The sequence below is a fragment of the Crinia signifera genome, chromosome 5 (genome assembly GCF_055691185.1).
Source record: "Crinia signifera chromosome 5, ASM5569118v1, whole genome shotgun sequence".
In the NCBI taxonomy this organism is placed as follows: Eukaryota; Metazoa; Chordata; class Amphibia; order Anura; family Myobatrachidae; genus Crinia; species Crinia signifera.
Window position 1 is genome coordinate 86,755,010 of NC_139221.1, and position 21,172 is coordinate 86,776,181.

Here is a 21,172-nt window from a genome sequence, read left to right on the forward strand (position 1 = left end):
TGCCTCATCTGAGCTCCAGTACCAACAGTCATCTGTACATCATATATATGATATCATGTATATGATAAATATCTCTATGGGGGAGGGATTCAAGTGTTGTGCACACTGGCGGCCACTAGATGGCACTCAACTATGCAATGCAAGTGCTGCATCGTTTGGCCGCACGCAAACAGATATATCGGTACTTGTTTCCTAGCACGGCCACCATCGGGGGTAATCGTGTACCTTAACTTAAGGTACACGATTACCCCCGATGGACCCGATTTCCTTTGAAATCAGGTCCATTTTGCCGGCAAAGGCAAAATCGGGTCCATCGCATCGGTCGGGTGCATTAACATGGCACGCGACGCGACCGACGCGATGCACCCGATTTTCCCATAGGGTTCAATGTTAAAATATTTTTAACATTGTAATCGCGTTCATTGCGTCGGTCTTGTGCCATTATAATGGCACAAGATGCGATGGACGCGATTAAGCACATTTTACATAGCTAACAATGGGAAATGGGCCAATATGGCCCATTTCTCATTGTATATGCCCCCCCCCCATTGTGAACGTCACCCCACGATTCACGCCATCCCGAAGAGTGGCGAGCATAGCGAGCCCGCGAGGGGCGGCGGTACGCGTCCTCCGTCCTTTTCATACCCCTACTATCCACATCGGCGTGGAGTTGAGAATATAAAGTGTGGCGAGCACAGCGAGTCACCGAGCCCGAAGCGTGGCGAGCGGACGCGTATACCTGTGAAGTTATACGCGTGCGCTCGCTACGCTTCGGGCTCGGTGGCTCGCCACTCTATATTCTCAACTCCACGCCAACGTGGATAGTAAAGGTATGAAAAGGTCGGAGGACGCGTACCGCCACCCCGCGCGGGCTCGCTACGCTCGCCACGCTTCGGGTTGGCGTCAATCGTGGGGTGCCGTTGAGGGGGTTAAAATTGGGGTCTGGGGAGACTTTTACATTAAATCCAATGTAAAATAGTGTCCCAGGGACCCTATTTACATTTCAATCAATGTAAAAATCGGTGCGATGCGACCGACCCGATCAACATCGGTGTGGCCGTGCTAGGAAACAAGTACCGATATATCTATACAATACATCAAATTTGGATAGATAGATAGATAGATAGATAGATTCAACATCACTGTATGGTTAACAGAGCACAAAAAGTTATATAACTGAGAAAATGGGAATATAGGCATAATCTACTTGTGGTCATTCAAATAAAATGGATGACAGACCACGGAATGAGCAGACACAGAATACTTTTCTTCATTGATGACCTGTCATCTGTCAGCACCCCCTCATTATATCTCTAGGACAGTACCATTTTCTCTGCAAAAGTACACACAATGTAAGACAAGGTACAGGTGTACATGCTCTGTACCATACTCTAAAAGTGCAAAAACAGGTCCACAAAGTTGATGTGATCACAGAGGCTGCCAACTACAGTACCTCCTAACATTTCATGAGTGACTCAGAACTACTGTAGTGGATGAAAAGCAGGTGTCATCTGTTCCCAATCATACCTGTACGTGTACTTTATAAGTACAATATATTTATATATACAGTAGCTTTACTTGCTTTATACGGTACCATAATGAAGACAAAAAATAACAATATTAGATATAACCTAAAAAACATGCATTATGAATAAAACAGAATGACGTAATAATCACCACTGCGTACACTGATGTAGTAGAATTACAAAGACATAAACTCATAATGGAAGTGAGGGGGCAATTCAGACCTGATCGCATGTCCGCCACTTTTCACGGTGGCGATTATCGATAGACTTGCGTACAGCCGGTAGTACGCATGCATTACGGGGTAGTACGGGGACATTCTGCGATGAAGACTGCAACTTTTTTTAACCTCTGGCCATTCGCAGGGGATTGACAGGAAGTAGGCATATTAGGGGAGCGTGTGTGACGCCAGCTACAGGCCGGATATGCCCGTTTTGATTGCAGCCACCAAGTACAGTAATTCCCTGGCTACTCTGAGCCTGTGTGTTGCCCAGTGTAAAAATCACTCGACGGTGACGAAGGGTTGTGAATAGATTAGCAGCCGTACACATCTATCTGCACAGCTATCATGACCCGACAGTCGGATTCCAGATTGAATACCATATTCTCTGTTAACACTACAAGCCCCAAACCACTGAGCAGGTAAACACTTACCAGTACAATTCTTTGCTAAAATGGCATCCCCATAGAATCCCTCTGCGCATCTTTCACAGTATCGCCCAGCTGTATTATAAATACATTTAAGACATTCTCCTGTCATGGAGTCACAATGACCATCTTCAAAAGGGTCTATATTGCTGTTACAGTCACAAAGAACGCAAGAACCTCCGGGTACTGATGGATTTCCAAAGTAACCCTTTGCACACCTGCAACACAGCAAGAGTTCATCATACTGAAATGTGTTTCCAAAATTAGAATTCTAATGTTTAAACACTGTATAGAATTATGCATATAATTACAGTGGCTGTAACACACTATAACAATTCTATCACATCTCCTAACATGTATTACCTATCCAAATACTAAGGGTGAGATTTAATAGGATGAGAGATTCAGAAAGTGAGAGATTTGGGAAGAAATCTCCAGTTTTTTTAAAGCGGCAATCATTTACACAGCAAAACCAGTTTGATTTTGAAGTGTAAATGATTGCCGCTTTAAAAATACTGGAGATTTCTTACCAAATCTCTCACTTTCTGAATCTCTCATCCTATTAAATCTCACCTTAATTGTTGTTATTTATCCATCCTGTATAATGATTCTCTATTGTTAACATTAGGGTTAATTCAGCTTGGATCGCAAATCAGCAAATACGCATATTGAGCGATTATCGAATGACTGCACATGCGTTTTATACGCATCACACCTGTGCAAGGGCGATTTGCGAAAGAAAATGGATTGTAAATGCAATCCCCTCGCAATTTGACTGACAAGAAGCCGGGTGCTAACCTGCCATTTTCTGGGAGTGGATGAAAACAAATGCAGGCATGCCCGGGAGTTTTCACAGAGGATCTGTGACGCCAGCGATGACTACAAACCCCCTTTCTAAGTCGCAGACTAGTAGAAGGGTCAAAGCTACTCAGGCTCAGACTTTAAAAACCTTTTGATGGTTCTGGAATTGCGTACGGATTTGAGAGTCGACGCTGGTGAGCGATCCATTTGATAAATCTCCCTATATGGCCACATATGCTGCAATATCAGCAGCAAGATCTCACATTCGGCTCTTAAATTATCTGTACTGGCTAAATAATTAAGTAGTAAGTGGGTAAATAATTTCAGAAGATGAAGCCTTTTAGACATAACGAGGCTGCAAAGAAATGAACCCAGATCTAACTTTTTGTTAAGGTTTGCCAATTGCTAGAAATTATTCCAGCTTACATACCCCACCCCCATTTTAATGAGTTAAAATGCACTATGCCAATGCATATATGTCACATAGGGATATATTTATTAAGGTGTGGGTTTTACAGCTGGAGATGTTGCCTATAGCAACACATCAGATTCTAATCAGATTCTACTTATCATTATCTAGATCATTCTGGAAGATAATAGCTAAAATCTAATAGGTTGTTATTTTTTTAAAAACCAGCACCTTAGTAAATATACCCCATAGAGTAAAAAATCCCACAACTTTCACATGCCGCAGGCAAGAGCTATGTTGTGCTGTGTTCTGTAAATGAGGTTCCTGTATAGTATTTCTACTACAGGTTGAGTATCCCTTATGGGAAATGCTCTGGGCCACAAGCATTTTGGATAAGGGAGTTTTACGTATTTTGGAATATTTTTTTTTAATACTTACCTTACCTCGATGGTCCCCTGATGTCCACTGTGTCCCCTGGCATTCACAGTGGCCTTCGGAATCCTCTTCAGCGGCATCTCCGGTCCCAGGGGTACATTGCACGACATCACCGGCGTGCCCGCGCAATGCATCCTTGGGACCGGGGATGCCACTGATGAGGATTCCAATGGCCGCCGTGGACATCAGGTGATAAGGTAAGTATGAAAAGGAAAAAAACAAAAACTCAATAGTCTGAATAAGCACGGTTTTCTTAGTATTTTGGTTTTGGGAATATAAGGATAAGGGAGACTCGACCTGTATTGCAATAGTTTTTACCCAGCCAGAGAGCTCTAGAAAATACAATCCATTAATTAATTCAAGACATTAATATATTCTTAAAATATACATACTTGTCACACCGTCTTCCAGTATAGCCAGGTGGACACTGGTCACACACCACGTCCTGGTCAGTAGACAAGTAACATGTGGGGCTGAAACTAAAAGAGTGGAGACATGTAATTTACATATACATTCATGTGGAGATGTGCTAAGCCTTGGAGAGAGATGACATGGCTGGAGATAAAGGGGGAAATGTACAAAGATGTGTATTCTACTTCACATAGGCCCTTATTCTGATCGGAACGGTACGGCCCGCGTGCGGCCGTACCGCCGATGTTTTTACACTGCACATGCGCAGAGGTGAATCTGCGCATGTGCAGCCCCCTTCGCCGCAGACGTATTTCGTCCGCCGCAAAGGGGGCGTATAGGGGCGTGAGAGGCATCATGCCCTCATTTCCCTATGTGAACGCCCCGCGTTTCATGGGCGTTCCCATGCAAACGCGGGGCGTATGCATGGTAATGAGGCCATGACGCAACTCATGGGGGCGGAAAGCTGACGTCGCCGGATGTCAGCTTTCAGCCCCCATACAAGCTACCACACGGACGATTGTCCGTGTGGTCTCAGCTTGCGGGAGCTGCCGCGGCGTGCGGTCCTGCCTTCGATGGTCGACGACCATCGAATGCAGGGGGCAGCTCCCACCATGGTGGAGGCGTAGCCTCCACCATTTTTATGCGGATCGCCAGCCGTCCGTGTACGGACGGCCGTGGCGATCCGTAGGGTGGGCGGGGATTGGTTTGTGCGGCCAGAGCCCCGTGTGCGGCTCTGGCCGCACCAACCAGAATAAGGGCCATATACTGTTGCTATAGGAAACCAATCAGAATCTACTTATTTATTTAGCACCCTCTAGAAGATAGTAGACAGGATCTGATTGGTTGCCCCAAGCAACATCACAAGTGAAGTAGAATACACATCTTAGTAAATTTCCCCCAAAGTACCAGTGAATCCACTCCTAACTCAAATGTTACAGGCTGTGAAATGTCAGGAGCTGATTGGTTAGTACTTTGGGCCAGATGTATCAAGCTTCAAAAGTGATAAAAGTGGAGAGTGATAAACAAGCAGCCAATCAGCTCCTACTTGTCATTTGTCAAACCCCGGCTGTAACATGGCAGGTAGACGCTGATTGGCTGGTTGTTAATCACAAACCAACCAACCAATCAACTCCTATCTTTTATTTTGCAAACCCAGTCTGTGACATGACAGTTGAGAGCTGATTGGCTGGCTATTTATCACTCTCTATTTTATCACTTTTTGAAGCTTGATACATCTGGCCCTAATCTCCAACCACCTTATCTCTCTTCCAGGCTAAGTACATCTGCCCCACAGTAACAGACCATTAAGGAATGTTCCTGGAAAGGAAAAAAAGTATACTGCAGATTTTCCTGTACATATACAAAATAAACAAAAAAAAACAAGATTTTTTTTTTTAAGAGGGGCACACATTGTGTATCAAGCTTCAAAAACTGATAAAATGGAAAGTGATTAACAACCAGCCAATCAGCGTCTACCTGCCATGTTACAGCCAGGGTTTGACAAATGACAAGTAGGAGCTGATTGGCTGCTTGTTTATCACTCTCCACTTTTATCACTTTTGAAGCTTGATACATCTGGCCCATAAGCTGAAATGAATTAATATAACTAAAAATTGTAAAGTCTGTTTTTCCCTTATCAATAATATCATCTAATTGGAGAATACTAAAATCTAGGTTGAAAACAATAAGGAAAATATATGAAGAAGTTAAATTGATTAAAACAAAAGTCTATCAGACCAATTCATTATAATTTACTATGGTCAAATGTCAGGGAATGTATCTTGTAAAGGTTCAAATAAAAAAAATACATTCTGTTATATCGCAGTAATTTCCTTGTATTCCCTATTCCCAATACAGATTTGGAATAATTTGTTATAATAGTGCAGCCAATGAAATGGTAAGTCTATATTCTGTGCGACAGTAGCGGTTTTCTAGTAAAATACTTCAGTGTTGCATATCGCAGATACACCCACCATTACACGGAGAATATATCCATGCCACATATAGTTTTGTGAATAAGAGTTGCACAGAGAATCACGCCACAACATGGTGTGCATATGAAGGGGCGGTATAACACGCACAGAGATTAGCTGTATCTGGACACATCTGTAGCGGCTAGTGTTACTGCAGATAGGGATGCAGAGTAACTACATGCTGATGTAGCTGTGTGCGTCCCAGGCTAGCTATTTTCTACTGATCTATTTCTCACTGGTGGTGAGTCGGTTCCCCATAAAGTCCTCCTCCTATATAATGCACACTTTTTAAAAAATATTTTCTCAAAATAGTGGCCAGATCTGTTTTATAGTCTGTTACTCAAAGTACCCTATGACCTTTGCTCACATTAACACAAGTGTAGATTTTTCGAAGGGGCAAGTACCCTTATCAAAGAAACCCAGACGTACAGTTGTGGCATGCTCTGTATATCAATAATGGAAGACCCTTACTTGTTTGAAGAAATGCTTAAAGGACATGCACACAGCTGGCAGTCATGAGGTGTGCCATCAGAAGGGTCACCGTAGAAGCCTGGCAAACACTGGTCACAGTGTGGTCCTGTAGTATTGTGTTGACAACCCTGAAAAAGGCACATTTTAAACAAACATCAAAATTTGACATCCAAACACACTTCATAAAGAAAGCGGCGCCACTGTAATGGTGGTAGCCAGTAGCGGCTCCATATGTGGGGCAGCAGCACAGTACGAAATTCCAACAGGGGAACCACACTTACTGCCTGTGAGTCCCGGATGGAGATATTAACTTAAATTCATATGTTTTTTCTTTAAATGCATCCATTTTGCACTAGACAATATCTGGATAAAAGTGCTGCTTTTTGGGGGGGGGGGAGATCCTGCTTAGTGTGAGTTAGGCCTTGTTATATTTTTCAAAAGCAAAACACTATTTAAATCAAATCCAAATATTGGTCGAGTGTTCCCTGTTTAGCAACATGGGGTGGGGGGTGGTGGGGGCTTAGAGCAGTGGTTCCCAAACTTGGAGCTGGGAGGTGCCCCCCCCCCCCCCCCCCATCAACCTGCAGCCTAGAACGGAAGATGTGGTTTAAGGAATCCTTGCCAAACTATAACTTACTCTGAATCAGCCCCTTGGTTCCATGTTTGCACAATGAAAAGCTCTCTATATAAAACATTTCTTGTATAGAGTGATTTTAACAACCCATAAAAGTGAACCTGTTACTTACATAACATGCACCACTGGTGTCACATTCAGTCGCGTGGCCATTGCATTCACAAGGCTGGCAAATGCCACCAAAGAGGGTTCCACCAACACGGTAGTGTCCAGGGATACAAGACTATAGGAGAGATATTCAGACAGGAAGTCATTTTCCAATATAAGAGCTTGTGCTTTCATAGTCAAACTTTATTTGTTCCTTTTTAAAAGGGGTAAAACTGCTATATTTATACAGATTAGAGATACAGAGCTCTGTAAAAACTAGGAGAAATAATGGATACAATGATTTTAATGAACTAAACCTGAAACTAACAGGATTCTGGGTAACTCAAGAGGTTTCAAGGCTTATTGTATAAAGAAAACAATACGCAAAAAAAATCAGCAAGGCAGTCTGTGACTTGACAATGTATCTATTCATCTGATACACAATACTGATTATACACCATGTGAATTGTCTTTACAAATATGCCAAAATAATAAACTGCAGTGACTTATACAGTAATGTATTGTATTCCTGGCCCTGAACTTGTTACTAAGCTTCACTTGCTAGAATAGATAGCAGATAATGGTTTGCAGAAGTGGAAGCAACGACATAGGATGCTAATACCAGTCATTAGTGATAAACTTTAAATAACTGATTTGATACTGTGTGTGTGTGTGTGTATGTTTTATTAAACATTTTATGTGATGGGTTACATGACACCATTCCACTCAATTCAACACATGTTTCTTATCTGTATGCTGTGGTTGGCATTAAATGTGTCTCTCCAAGTCTTCTTAGAGAAGCTGAAAATATTTTGGAGTCTATGTACTAAGACTTGGCGAGAGATAAAATGAACAGAGATAGAGTACCAAGCAACAAGCTCATAACTGTTACATATCAAACACGGACAGATTTAATAATGAGTGATACTTTTATTAATTATGAATCTTAACCAGGGTTGCCTACCCTCCCGGCAAGGCCGGGAGAGTCACGGAAAATTGTCCCCCGGAAAGAGGGTCAACCCTCCCAGAAAGCCACCCGGCTCCCGCAACCCTCCCCCCCATTGGCAGGGGGGTCCGTGGGTCAAATTATGCAAATCATGCCATTTTAGCCCCGCCCACCGCAGTCCAATGCCTTAAAAATGGCATTGCACGTCAGGGCATGGCTAAAACAACTCTAGCGCTCTGGCCATGCCCCCAAACAAGTAGCCACTCATGTAGCTCCACCCAGTCGCTTTTCACTCCCAGCGCCCCCGTTCCCCCTGAGCTGGGTGGCCTCTCCCGGAAAGGACAGCAGAAAGTAGGTAAGTATGATCTTAACCAGTACTCCAACTAATCATCTCATGACTGTCATGTGTTTGAAGAATGAGAGGAGTTGACTGGTAGGAACACGATTTAGGATTTATAATGAGTGACAACAAGAATATTACTGCAGGTACTTTATCTATGTCCACTGTATCTCTCTCCATTGCTTAGCACAAAGGCCCCTTTGTTGTACAGAAGGGATGGTGGCATTTCACTTATTGGTGGAGACACTTGACTGTATAAACTGTTTGTTGAAGTCTGCCAAAATAGTCCTGAATGCAGACTTGAAACATAGTATACTATTGATAAAGAGTTGAGGAAGGTGGAAGAGATGGGATATACAGTATTTGGTGAAAAATTGTCCTGTGTACAAACCCTTTAATACCCCTTTCAGACATATGACCCAGGAATTTCTCTGCTCAGACCTGGTATTTCCTCTTCTACAGAATTCAAGGTTTTTGTTTGAGACCATATTTCACGCTATTCCACAGACCCCGGAAATTCCCGGGTTGGCCCCATTCAGATACAAGCTGTTTTTTCCATGCACAGCTCTGTTTGCCTCTCATGTGTAGCTTCTGTCCCTCTTCGGCTGCTACTGATGATGTCATCAGCAGGCATCAGGTGGCTTTTCCTGACCAATTAAAACTGTTTTCATGTATCCAGAGAGCAAATTCCCGGGTCGCATCATTTAGACATAACCAGGTCATGTTCCCAGGTTGGTGCCTTTCAGACATAACAAATTCAGGTGTTTACGCACGTTCATGTGCAAAAAAAAAAAGGGATTTGGGGGGATGTCAGGGGTATTAATAACTTTTTTATTTCCTTATTATAAGAATATGGAGTAATTAATTTGGGATGTAACCAATGTTCCCTCTAATTTTACGAAGTCTGTGTGCGGCAAAAGATTTTGGTTGTGCAACTTTGGAAGGAAAGTTGAATTTTTGTGCGTCACTTATATATAACTGGAAAATGACGTTCAGCATTTATGTTAACTTTACTTCAAAATTATATTAAACATTTAAACATTCAAAACACAGCACACAATGTAGTTAATGGGTGAAACACACATTAATTGAGTCCACAACTGCAAAAAGGGACCACTGCTGCTTTGTGCGCTCTGTTGTAATGTCTGTGCGCACGCTCATCGAGTTGTGTACGCACGCACGTGCGCACAGCTTAGAGGGAACACTGGATGTAACATGTTCATGCTTTTTTCTATTGAATTGAAATGCCCAATTCACTGTATCTATGCTACTCCAGTTCTTGAGCTCGTCTACATATACAGCACCGGTTCTCAAACTCAGTCCCCAGCACCCCACACAGTGCATGTTTTGTAGGTCTCCTCACAGAATCACAAGTGAAATAATTTGTTCCACCTGTGGATCTTTTAAAATGTGTCAATGAGTAATGAATGCACATGTGCACCTGCCAAGTGACCTGGAAAACGAGAACTGTGTGGGGTCGTGAGGACTGAGATTGGGAACCCCTGATATACAGTACCATAGTCGAAGGGTTTATGGATAAAAGGACATATCTGTTCCCTTGGACGATAATTATAAAACCAGGAAACCTGTTCTCTATCTGTTTACCAGACTTTCAGCAAATACCTCACAGGATGTTCCTGCATAACCAGGTGGACATTCACAATTTTCCACTTGTACTGCTGGCAAGAGGTCTATAACATTCGGGGTTGCCGTATCCAATGTTACGGAGCTTAATCTATGAAACAGAAAAACATTAGGACAAAATTGGGATATGCAATTAAAATCATTTTAATTTAATACAGGTTTATTATCTAAATTTTAGACACAAAAAAACATAATGTTCAGTAGTTCACTAGCGAAAATTTAGGATGGGATTGAATACGGGCCTAAGTAACCATGCATCTTGGTAAACCCACGTTGCACTGTGGGGGGAGGGGGAGAGCAGGCTGTAAGTGTACAAAGAGAGAAACTGAAATCTAAGAAATCTATTTATTTACCTCCATACCACTGGGGAACTATTAAGGCATGCTGATCTTTGTAGTGACACATTTCATTGAGTTGAGATTACAATGGATGATGGCCTTGCCATTTAGATCACTTCCTGCCCAATCTAGGAGATTTAAGCGATGAACAGGGTGGACGGTTCCACCAGGATATTCAGGTAATGGAAGAAAGATATCAATGAAGGTGGGATCACCACACGATGGCCGACTACTACTGGAGTCTGCCCGCAACAAGAATTAGGGCCGTAACTAGGGGGGGGGGGGGGGCACGCGCACCGGGCACTGGAGGGGGGGGGGGGGGCGCTGTCAGGTTCACGCACAATGGGAGGTAGTAGCCGCTCCCACCCCTCTCTCTATCTCCTGGTCTCTGGTTCCCAAAGTTTGCATACACTACTAGTACCACCATTGTGCTTCTATGAGGACCTTCTTGTCCACAGTCAATGGCTCTTGGCCACAGGACAATGTATCGGGAAATAGTACACAATAATTTACAAGACGTCATTGTCTTTTGGGCTGTGTGTCTCACCAGCCGATCCATCTCTCCTCCTATAGCGGTAGCACGCCCACCCTACGCCTACTACTATATAACACAAGCAATGACCGACACTATTAATGGGAGGTGGGAGGCAGGAAGCACAGCCCGCCCTCTCCCGCTGCTGCATACATGTGAGGAAGGAGGGCTGTGGCTTCGGGTTTGGGTGAAAGTCCAAATGGTCCGGACCGACTCCGTGCAGCTATAACTGCGACTGTTCATGTTTGCGCCCGCCTTGCGGTGTCTCTGTGTGGCAGCTGTCACCGGCCGGACGGGGAGCCTCTCCTAGGAGCGCAGCGGCGGGAAGCGCTGGTGCTGACTTTGAAAAGACTTGCCGGGACGCTGATTGGCTGAATTCAGCCAATCAGCGTTCGGCAAGTCTTACAGCCAATCAGCGTCCGGCAAGTCTTTTGAAAGTCATCACCAGCGCTTCCCGCCGCCACGCTAGTAGGAGTACAGACGGACGGACGGAGTCAAGCTGCCGCTACAGCGGCTACCCGGAACCCCGCTGCCTGGCTGCACACAGGAGGTAATTTATGTTGTCAGTGAGGCGGTGAACAGGGGTGGGGTCTCCGGCGCCAGGGCCAAGGTGGTCATTTGGTCTCCCCCCCCGCCCGGCCTGTCCCATCAGAGAGGGGGGGGGCACCAAATGACTGCCTTGACCCGGGCGCCGGAAACCCTAGTTTCGGCCCTGCAAGAATACAAAAGAAAAGTCTCTCTTATCTTTCTAACACAGTGCATAACCACAGCACTTCATGGATCCATCAATGTCCACTTATTGTTCCGACATGGTGAAGAGATGCATAAACAGGTTTAGCCCATAAATAAGAAACAAACATACATGAAAATCAGAGTTAGTACCTGCTGATTGATTTTTGGGCAGTGTTGTAACTAGCTCTTATCCAAATGTGATTTATATTAGCAAGAACAGTCATAATCCTGTCTCTGTCTACAGGTCTCTTGGTATAAAAGTCCAAAAAATTCTCCGGAAGCAGCTTTAACTCAGCTGTGTATTCCTCGTATGGCTGCAACAGTAACCCATCAGCCTTTGTGCCTATGGTAATGCCACTTCCCTGAAAGAAACAGAAATGTATATACTGTAAGACATTAATAATTTGATTCACATAGTAAATAGGGTACTTGTGTATTATCACGGCACCCGTTACGTAGTTAGCATAGTGTCCCTGTCAGAATCAACGTAGTGTTCCTGCGGCCAGCATAGTCAGCGTCCCTGTCAGTATCAGCATTGTATTCCCGCAGCCAGCATAGTTATCATAGTCAGCGTCCCTGTCAGTATCAGCGTCATGTTCCCTCAGCCAGCACGGCTAGCCGGAGCTTGCGTAGTTAGCGTAGTCAGTCAGCACTTATTACATTGTGTGGGAACCATTGATCATTTTTAACCTGCCTGACATGACAGGTGTGAATGTGTTCCTGAAACACCCCCACTAGCAACGTCAGCCCGAAGTGTGTTTTGGGAACTGCGCATGTGCATGGTCTATTATGCACAGGTGCAGCTCCCCTTTGCGAATGGCTTTGGCGACTTGCATAGTCACAAACATCAGGGCAGGCTGGGGGCGGACGGCGGGGGTAATGGGGCTCGCCCATGGGAAGGCCCAGTGTTTTATAGGCATCCCCATGAAAACGTAGGGTCTTACCATGGGTATGCGGGCGGGCCGATGTCTGCCAGGGAGCAGGCAGCTGACATCACAGGATATCAGCCGTCCGCCCCGTCTTTGGCCAGGCTTACACAAATACAAGTCAGATTCCACAAGGCAGGAGAAATCGTTCGATGGTCAGCGACTACAGCGGAGGCATATGAGGGGATGTGTTTACGTTACTCATCTCCTTGCATGGTACCGAGAGGAATAGGCAGCGGACGGGAAGGGGGGCACTCGGACGGGCAGTGGCTCAGGCGCTTGCTTCACTCGCCACGCTAGTAATTATTCCCAACTAGAAAGAAGACATATTTTCCCCCGGAACAACAAGGGGCATTAGCATTAAGATTTAGGAACCACATGGTAGCAGGTAATCCAGAGATCTTAGTAACATTTATTAGAAAGATATGGTTAGCCTCCAGGCCAATGTCAAGTTAATTATTCCCAATCGTATTCCACATGGATGGTAAATTAAAAGCTAAAAAATAAAAACCTCCTTGTGTCGACCATTTGCCATGTTGAACTTTTGGCCCTGTCTGTCAAACTTTAGAATGTCGACCTATTGACTATCTATCTTTTTTTACTGTAGATCTATCAACTGGATACCAGCCAACCTATGCTCCATCCTGTATCTGCATACCACTTATATTGGACATTTCCATAGCATTTCTGCTCCAAATGAAGATGTAGTAAACATTCTAACGATTGGACACAGAAGTTGCCCATAGCAACCAATCAGCTATAGCTATCATTTTATAGACTGTACCTGATAAATGAGAACTAGAGTTGATAGGTTGCTATAGGCAACTTCTTAACGTGCTCTATTTAGAGGGTTTGCTCCATCCAGAGCAAAATATAATTGCCCTATCATACATGAATAATTACCTCGCATAAAAATTAACTTCCTGATAGAAGGTGATTTTTTAATATAGTTTGTAAGCAGGGCCCTCCTACCTCTATGTCTGTCTGTAATTACCCAATTTGTCCTATCACTGTTGATTCCAATTGTAAAGCGCAAAGGAATATGCTGCGCTATATAAGAAACTACTGTAAATAAATAAATATCAATTGTGAAGTTCAGCTAAACTGATTAATTTTGTGTATCCTTTAAATACAAGAAAAGTATGGCTTACATGCTGTGCAAGAGACCGGCTCCAAGATGCGGGCTTATTGTGCCAAATCTGACGAGTCTCAGTCTGGGCATCAGAAGATTTGCCGTAATTTGCACAGTTTGCTAACCCTGCCTTTATATTCAATGCTACACGATGTGCGGCAGCAATGTTTGATTGTACACATCATGGTAGAATATGGTATGCCAACATGGCTAATTTTGCAGCGCAAGAGAAAATGATCATGGTTGCAAAGGATTACTGTTGTGATGTCTCCTTGAATTACATATCAATAAAGTAAAAATGTTATTGTTATATAGTATCTAAAGGTTTGCTAAAATACAGGAACCTACGGTAATCTCATCATATCCCTTCTTCCTACATTATAAATAGCAAACATAAGATAAAGTGGTGAGAGATAAAGTGCCAAGAAATCAGCCCCTGTCATTTTTCAAATACAGCCTGTAAAATGACAGAAGCTAATTGGCCTGGTACTTTATCTCTCTCTCATACATCTCCCGCACAGATTGGAGCTCTAGAGTAAGCAATCATATGCATTACCTGTATAACAATGTCAACATTAGAGATCATTTCACCATCTGTACTTTCCACAGGAATATCATAAGATACTGTATACCTCAAGAATCCACCGAAAGATGTCAACTGTAATAAGAAAATAGTTATTACTATTAAATAAATACACAAAACAATGACAAAACAAAAGGCAATCATATAAAGAAGCCAGAGATTATAAGTATATTAGTCTCTAACAAATATTAATGCCACAGTAGTAATAATTACTTGCAGATTATTCATTCTATAAGTGTGATGTACGGTAATACAATCGCATTTGTACGTGTGACATAAAGGGGGGCCCAGTTAATTCTGAAGTAGGTGTACCCTCCAATGGTGCCTTTGAAGGAATAATACGTCCCTTTAGACAAAGGGGCGATCCTCTTCTCCGAATGAAACAGATTTACACCACCATGTGAATACCGTACGTTCCTTATGAGTAAGGGGCGTATCCTCTTCTCCGTAAACAGACAGCATATGATAGAAATATCCTCAATCAGATGAAGTTAGACACTGGATCATCCGAAAAGTGGCTCAGAGTAATACCGGAAATAGATGAAAGAATGGTATATGGCGGGATAGGCCAACCTGTGGCTCTCCAGATGTTGTGAAACTACAAATCCCAGCATGCCTTGCCACAGTTTTAACACTCCCTTATAACAAAACTGTGGCAAGGCATGATGGGATTTGTAGTTTGACAACATCTGGAGAGCCACAGGTTTGCCTGTCCCGCCATATACCATTCTTTCATTTATTTTCGGTATTACTCTGAGCCACTTTTCGGATGATCCAGTGTCTAACTTCATCTGATTGAGGATATTTCTATCATATGCTGTCTGTTTACGGAGAAGAGGATACGCCCCTTACTCATAAGGAACGTACGGTATTCACATGGTGGTGTAAATCTGTTTCACTCGGAGAAGAGGATCGCCCCTTTGTCTAAAGGGACGTATTATTCCTTCAAAGGCACCATTGGAGGGAACACCTACACCTTTGTTTTACATAGACTATCTTTCTAGTGGTGTAGGGTCACCACAATAGGCTGTACCCAGCTCAGACTGCCAGGCACACTGACTGACCTATCATTCTCTTGCTGATTCTGGAGTAGGTGACTGATTGGCAGTTAGATTCCCAGTAAGTGGTTCCTTTTTACTCGCCTTTTCGGAGGAAAGCATTATTTGCCTCTCCTGACTTTAGAGTTAACAGTAACTTCCGTGATATCACACGGTAAACTTTATGGACTTTTTTAGCATATACCTATGCATGACTATTTTTGAATAAACCCTTCCCATTTTCCTCACAGATGAACATCTGAACATGAACAAGGCACAGAGAAATCTAATATTGCACAGCATATACTGTACTTTATTTCCAAGGTAAGATGATGGTGCATCCCAGTAGTAGACAGACTGCAGGGTCTTCCTGGCTTCTGTGTTGTTGATGCTTATTTGATGAGGACCATCAAACTGGTCTTGTTGTGGCTGAATTCCTTCGGACCCACGCAAGTCACTGACACGCCAGCCAGCTGAATCAGACATCTGTAGCAGGGAAAAGAACATATGGTGAGCTAGAATCATTTCAGCAGATCCTTTATGTCTCACTGATGAAGTCCGCACAGAGCACATAAACACGCACAGCTGCTCTTTCCTTCCCAAACTAGTGTTGCAAATTAGGGGTACATTTACTAAGATGGGCGTTCTATTGAAGTATAAATCTCCCAATTTAGTAAATGTACCCCTAGGTGTGAACAAAAGCAGGAGAATCTAAATTTGCGATCTATGCAACAGTGTATGGTTTGCTTCACTCACTTTACTGTTCCCAATCGGAGTTCACATGGATGGTAAAGTATGTATTTCCAAAAATTTCAAAAAAATCGGGAAAAACTCATGCCAAATTTTTCATGTCTTGACCATTGTCAACCTATTACTTGTGTTGACTGTTTGACCATATATATGTAGACCATATGGTGTCCACATATTAATTGTCGACCTAGACATTGTCTGTCAGCCACCCTGAAAACATGCCCAGTGTGTGAAAGTTACATTAACTCGAGTAAATTTGTAACATTATGGGAGTATCCATAGGCAAACACAGCGGGGTTTTCTGGTAGCACAGAAACCCCCCCTCCTCTTGACAAGTGCCTTAAATTATGACAACAATAGCAATGGTATATAATATCATCAATAGAGCTGCCATCACATCAGCTGTCACAAGGGACAAAGCAGAGCTGCTGCATGTGCCCTGTGGGAGATGCTTCTTCTACCACATTTACTGTGTGTGTGTGTGGATCTGAGCCCTCGAACATCGCAATAGACCAGCGAGTAGCTGCCAGGAGGAAGAGACAGGAGCCTTAACATGAAGTGGGAGAATGTGAGCTATTATTCTGTCTATTATGTCTGTGTATTTATTTATTATGATATGTTTAACCTTTTCCTGAACAGTTATCTTATTTAAATGTTTGAAACAGCTTATACTAGACATCTGTACTGTTAAATAGTAATACTGTACTCCATACAGTATCCTATGTATAAAAAGTCTAATTTTCAGGGCTGTTACCACTCCCCAGTCTCCCGTACTTACTCCAATGTGCTGCAGAGTGGGAGACTTTGGATTACATTTGGAAACCCCCTCTAAAAATACTGAGTTTGCCACTGAGTATCGGCCACTTTCTTATGAGTACTGATATGGTAATAAATTTTATGAATACCATCAACCTTATTCTTAAATACTGGAACCTATTTTCTGAGTACTAGTACCACTTTTGTAAGTAATGATACCTTTATGCAGAGAAAAAAAAGCACAGAAAATGGACAGTTAGTTAGCTGCTGGACAGGCAATAGTCCCTGACAATGCACATGAGAAATCTTGTTATACCGTACCTGAGTAGTGTGCCAAAACAGCTCATCGCAGACACCAGACACACCAAAGCAGAAACATTCTACACATCCCTCTGGATTCAGTTCCTGCAGGTTGTAGTATCCGGCCTTACACCGATCACAGTTTTCACCTTCCACGTGTTCCTGAAATGTGGGACAAATATATGATAATGAAGTCTCTATGATTAGATGAGAAAGCCTAATTTGTTATTTTTTCAACAAAATTGTCCGGAAAATGGCATAGATGCCATCCTCTCAAATATATTAATTTAATGAATGGAAAGTTATTAGTCAGTAGAGAAGGTTGGGTCAGTCAGTCACCACATTGAGCCATTGACTGACAGGTAAATGTATATACAGTAAGTTTCCTGTGTATCAGCCTCTTGTGATTAAACATGTATGAGAGATTTAGGGAATTGTTGGATTTGGGATCTCCACACTTGCCAACAATTTGGGCAGATAATCTGAAATAAGTGGTTTAAAGTGCTATATAATGTAATAGGAAGGGCATATAGTGAGTGCGGTTGCAGTAGTGAATTCAGTAATAAAACATATTGTTGCATCTAAGGAGCTATAACCATGCCAACTCCTGTCACACCTCAATGCTTTAATTCATAGCTTAGAACATAATAAAGCAAATAGCATAAGCTCACCTTACATATACACTGCTCTGCACAAGGATCATCATTCAGGCTTCCTATCAAACTGCAGTTACAGCGCTGGCAGTTTGGGTATACCTTATATCCAAATTCGCACTGATCACATTTTGGGCCTGTGTAACCCTCTTTGCACTGACACTGGCCTGGAAGAGCACCTTTAAAATACAGAGGGCATAAGTTATACTAACAAGGTGGCAAACTCTGATACAAAATTTTAAATGATCACAATCCGCATGCATCCCGTCAAGTGTGTGTAACACCTGGGATCCACTCAATATGGCCCCTACGGGCTGATATAGTAATCCTTGGGAAATGTTAACCCTATGTTGCATATTGTTACTAATTTGCTACATACCCAAACATCTCACTATAAAACACTTGAAACTAAATAAATCCTTTATTTTTTTGCCTGTGATTTCTTTCATTATTTTTTCTTGTCACTGCAATACACATGAAGCATGAAAATATTTTAAAAATAAAATAATTCATGCAATGAAGGTTTAAAGTTGACTAAACCGACAGGCTCCTAACTGTCATTGTTTGACCATAGCCTGTAACATGGCAGTTAAGAGCCAATTGGCTGGCACTTTATCTCTCTCGACCTTATCACTCAGCATGAGTTTGTACACCTCCCACATAGTCACTGTTTTTGTGGTCCATAAAGCAAGTTAAATGCAGCAAGTTACAACAAATCTAATATTATTTACACCCAAATAGTATGGTAGTATAGACCGCTCTACTGGGTTATATGCCCGATGCCTGCAGTTTCTAAATCACCAGTGTAATAAGCTTTCCATTTCTGTGTTTCTGAAAATTAGCCTCTCCCAAAGAAGAAGGTGCTTCTGGGTGAAACCATATACATACTTTCTGCATTATGGGGGGTATTTAATCTCCCACCGCTTTCCTGACAGCATTGAACAGGGAGCTCAGCAGAACGGACCCGACTTTAGAAGCATTCGGGCCCGTTCTGCCAAGAACGGCTGATTGTCGATCTCCTGGCCAGAGCTCGACGATACACTGCCGTATCTCGCGGCCACGCTCCCTTTTCGGCATTTGGCAGGCGGGACATTGAATCCCGCCTGCCGATTTAACGTTGAGCCAGCCGATAACGGGACAGGGTCACGGTTGTCGTGACCTTGGATTGAATATCCCCCTATATGTACTGATGTTCATGGCAGATGCAGGAAGATAAAAAATGTGGTCAAACCTCAGAAAATGCCATTTTAGAAGCTTTGTCTGCAGTAAGTCCTTGATTGTGATAGATTCCTGGGCTTGTATGTAGTGGGTATATAGATGATGTTGCCCAATAGAAGTCAACGGGCTTCTATCACACTGCCCCTCTGAGAGGGATCCAATCAGATCCCTAACCACAAACCCCTCATCAGCATGTGCTTTACTTGACCCATGCACAGATAGGATTCTGATTTTTAAACCCGGTAGTCCTATCGGTGCCATGACCAGTTCTTACCGCAAGAGCTACCCTTTGTGATTTTCTACGTGCATATGGCGTTAGCAAATGCAGATAATGCAGGTGTGAGTCTCGGGAAGCATTGCATGCAAAATACGATTAGTGTATCCCTCCCGAAGCATTAAAGCAAATAAGATATATGCAACAAATACTGTATAGGATGAAGATAAATACCTTGCTTAGAATGGCTATCATCAATTACACAGACCGGACTAAGAGACCCAAATGGATCACATTCACACGGAACGCATGGTGCTTCTGAATAGGGGGAGACCTGTACAAGTAAAACATTAAAACTTTTATGCAATATCCTAATATAATATAATTCATGCTGCATGCTATGACAGCTGGTACCGCTACAAATATTTGGGGAGGGGGTGGGTTATACCTTGTGAGGCCTGTAGTATCCTATAATACATGTTTCACAGTTTATTCCAGCTGTATATTGTGTGCAGTTCATGCAAACGCCTCCTCCAATATACTGATCATGAATATTCAAGCTCATGTTCCGATCCGCCACGATTTGGTCATAGTAGCAATCTTCTGCTTTGTTGTGGCAATTACATTCTATAACAAAAACATAAATATTTGTTGGTTTTATCCACTGCTAAGTAAATAAAATAAAAATGTTTAGTTATGGTGCATACACACTGTGAGATTTATTTTCTATTATACCACTATTAGGTCTGGGTCTGGATCTGGGTCTGGATCTGGGTTATGGTCACACGGTGAGACCTACTTTCTATTTGACCTCTATTCTAACTGTGTCTAGATCTGGATCTGTGTCTGGATCTGGATAGTCTTGCCTGCCAAGACTATTTTTCTATTAAATTTATATTAAATTTTGCTTGTATATGCAAAATCGAATAGAAAAATAGTGCATATCTCACCGTGTGTACCCTCAGATCCAGACCCAGATCTAATAGCGGTCTAATAGAAAATAAATCTCACAGTGTGTATGCACCATTACAGTATGTAGTACAACAGTGCCCAATGTAAACTATATCCCCACCAGATAAACGTATTAACGTGCATTCCCATATGCATTCGCCCCTTTCTCATCACAAGTGTATGACACAACTACTCTTTAGATGTGCTGTATCTCTTTAGGACACAAATCCACTTTTCCTACAAAACTTTTGTTTTAGTTTGGTTGAACTATATGTACTGTATAGTTGGCCAATGGTATTGGTGCATGGTTGAACGCAACACGGTTTCTTGGGTGGTTTAATGCCCATGATCTGGAGCCAAGCATATGCAGCCATGGGTTATGCAGAGTCATAGGCAAACAGTCACGTGTCCACTTGTGATTAACAGGTGGCAAATGGGCAGTGATGGGGTGTTGTGGCCTAAGCAGGGCTGTGCATTTATGTATTTACAATACAATACTGAATAATACTAGGGATGGGGTCGACTAGATGGGCAAGTGGTTTTTATCCTCTTTCAAATTCTATGTTTCAAACTTTATTATGGTAGAATTGTCCATTAATCATGATGATAGTTATGAAACCAAGGGTACCGATGGTGCAACCTGACCACAGAAATGCCTGAAATTCAGCATACAAGAGAATATGTGGATAAAGGGGGTTATTCAAACCTGATCGTAAAGCACATATTT

At 42.7% G+C, this 21,172-nt stretch overlaps 1 protein-coding gene across 1 annotated transcript in view; it reads right to left on the reverse strand.

The window, feature by feature from the left end:
• The window catches only part of LAMA1 (laminin subunit alpha 1), a 167,227-nt gene that overhangs the window by 90,360 nt on the left and 55,695 nt on the right, over positions 1 to 21,172 (reverse strand). The window contains exons 8-19 of the mRNA XM_083187610.1: positions 19,943 to 20,121; positions 19,729 to 19,828; positions 18,081 to 18,241; positions 17,431 to 17,571; positions 15,916 to 16,089; positions 14,540 to 14,641; positions 12,076 to 12,287; positions 10,303 to 10,414; positions 7,419 to 7,529; positions 6,673 to 6,800; positions 4,210 to 4,296; positions 2,179 to 2,390 (exon numbers count right to left, since the gene is read on the reverse strand). Coding sequence (XP_083043736.1) covers positions 2,179 to 2,390; positions 4,210 to 4,296; positions 6,673 to 6,800; positions 7,419 to 7,529; positions 10,303 to 10,414; positions 12,076 to 12,287; positions 14,540 to 14,641; positions 15,916 to 16,089; positions 17,431 to 17,571; positions 18,081 to 18,241; positions 19,729 to 19,828; positions 19,943 to 20,121 — 1,719 coding nt within the window. The remainder of the gene's footprint in view (positions 1 to 2,178; positions 2,391 to 4,209; positions 4,297 to 6,672; positions 6,801 to 7,418; positions 7,530 to 10,302; positions 10,415 to 12,075; positions 12,288 to 14,539; positions 14,642 to 15,915; positions 16,090 to 17,430; positions 17,572 to 18,080; positions 18,242 to 19,728; positions 19,829 to 19,942; positions 20,122 to 21,172) is intronic.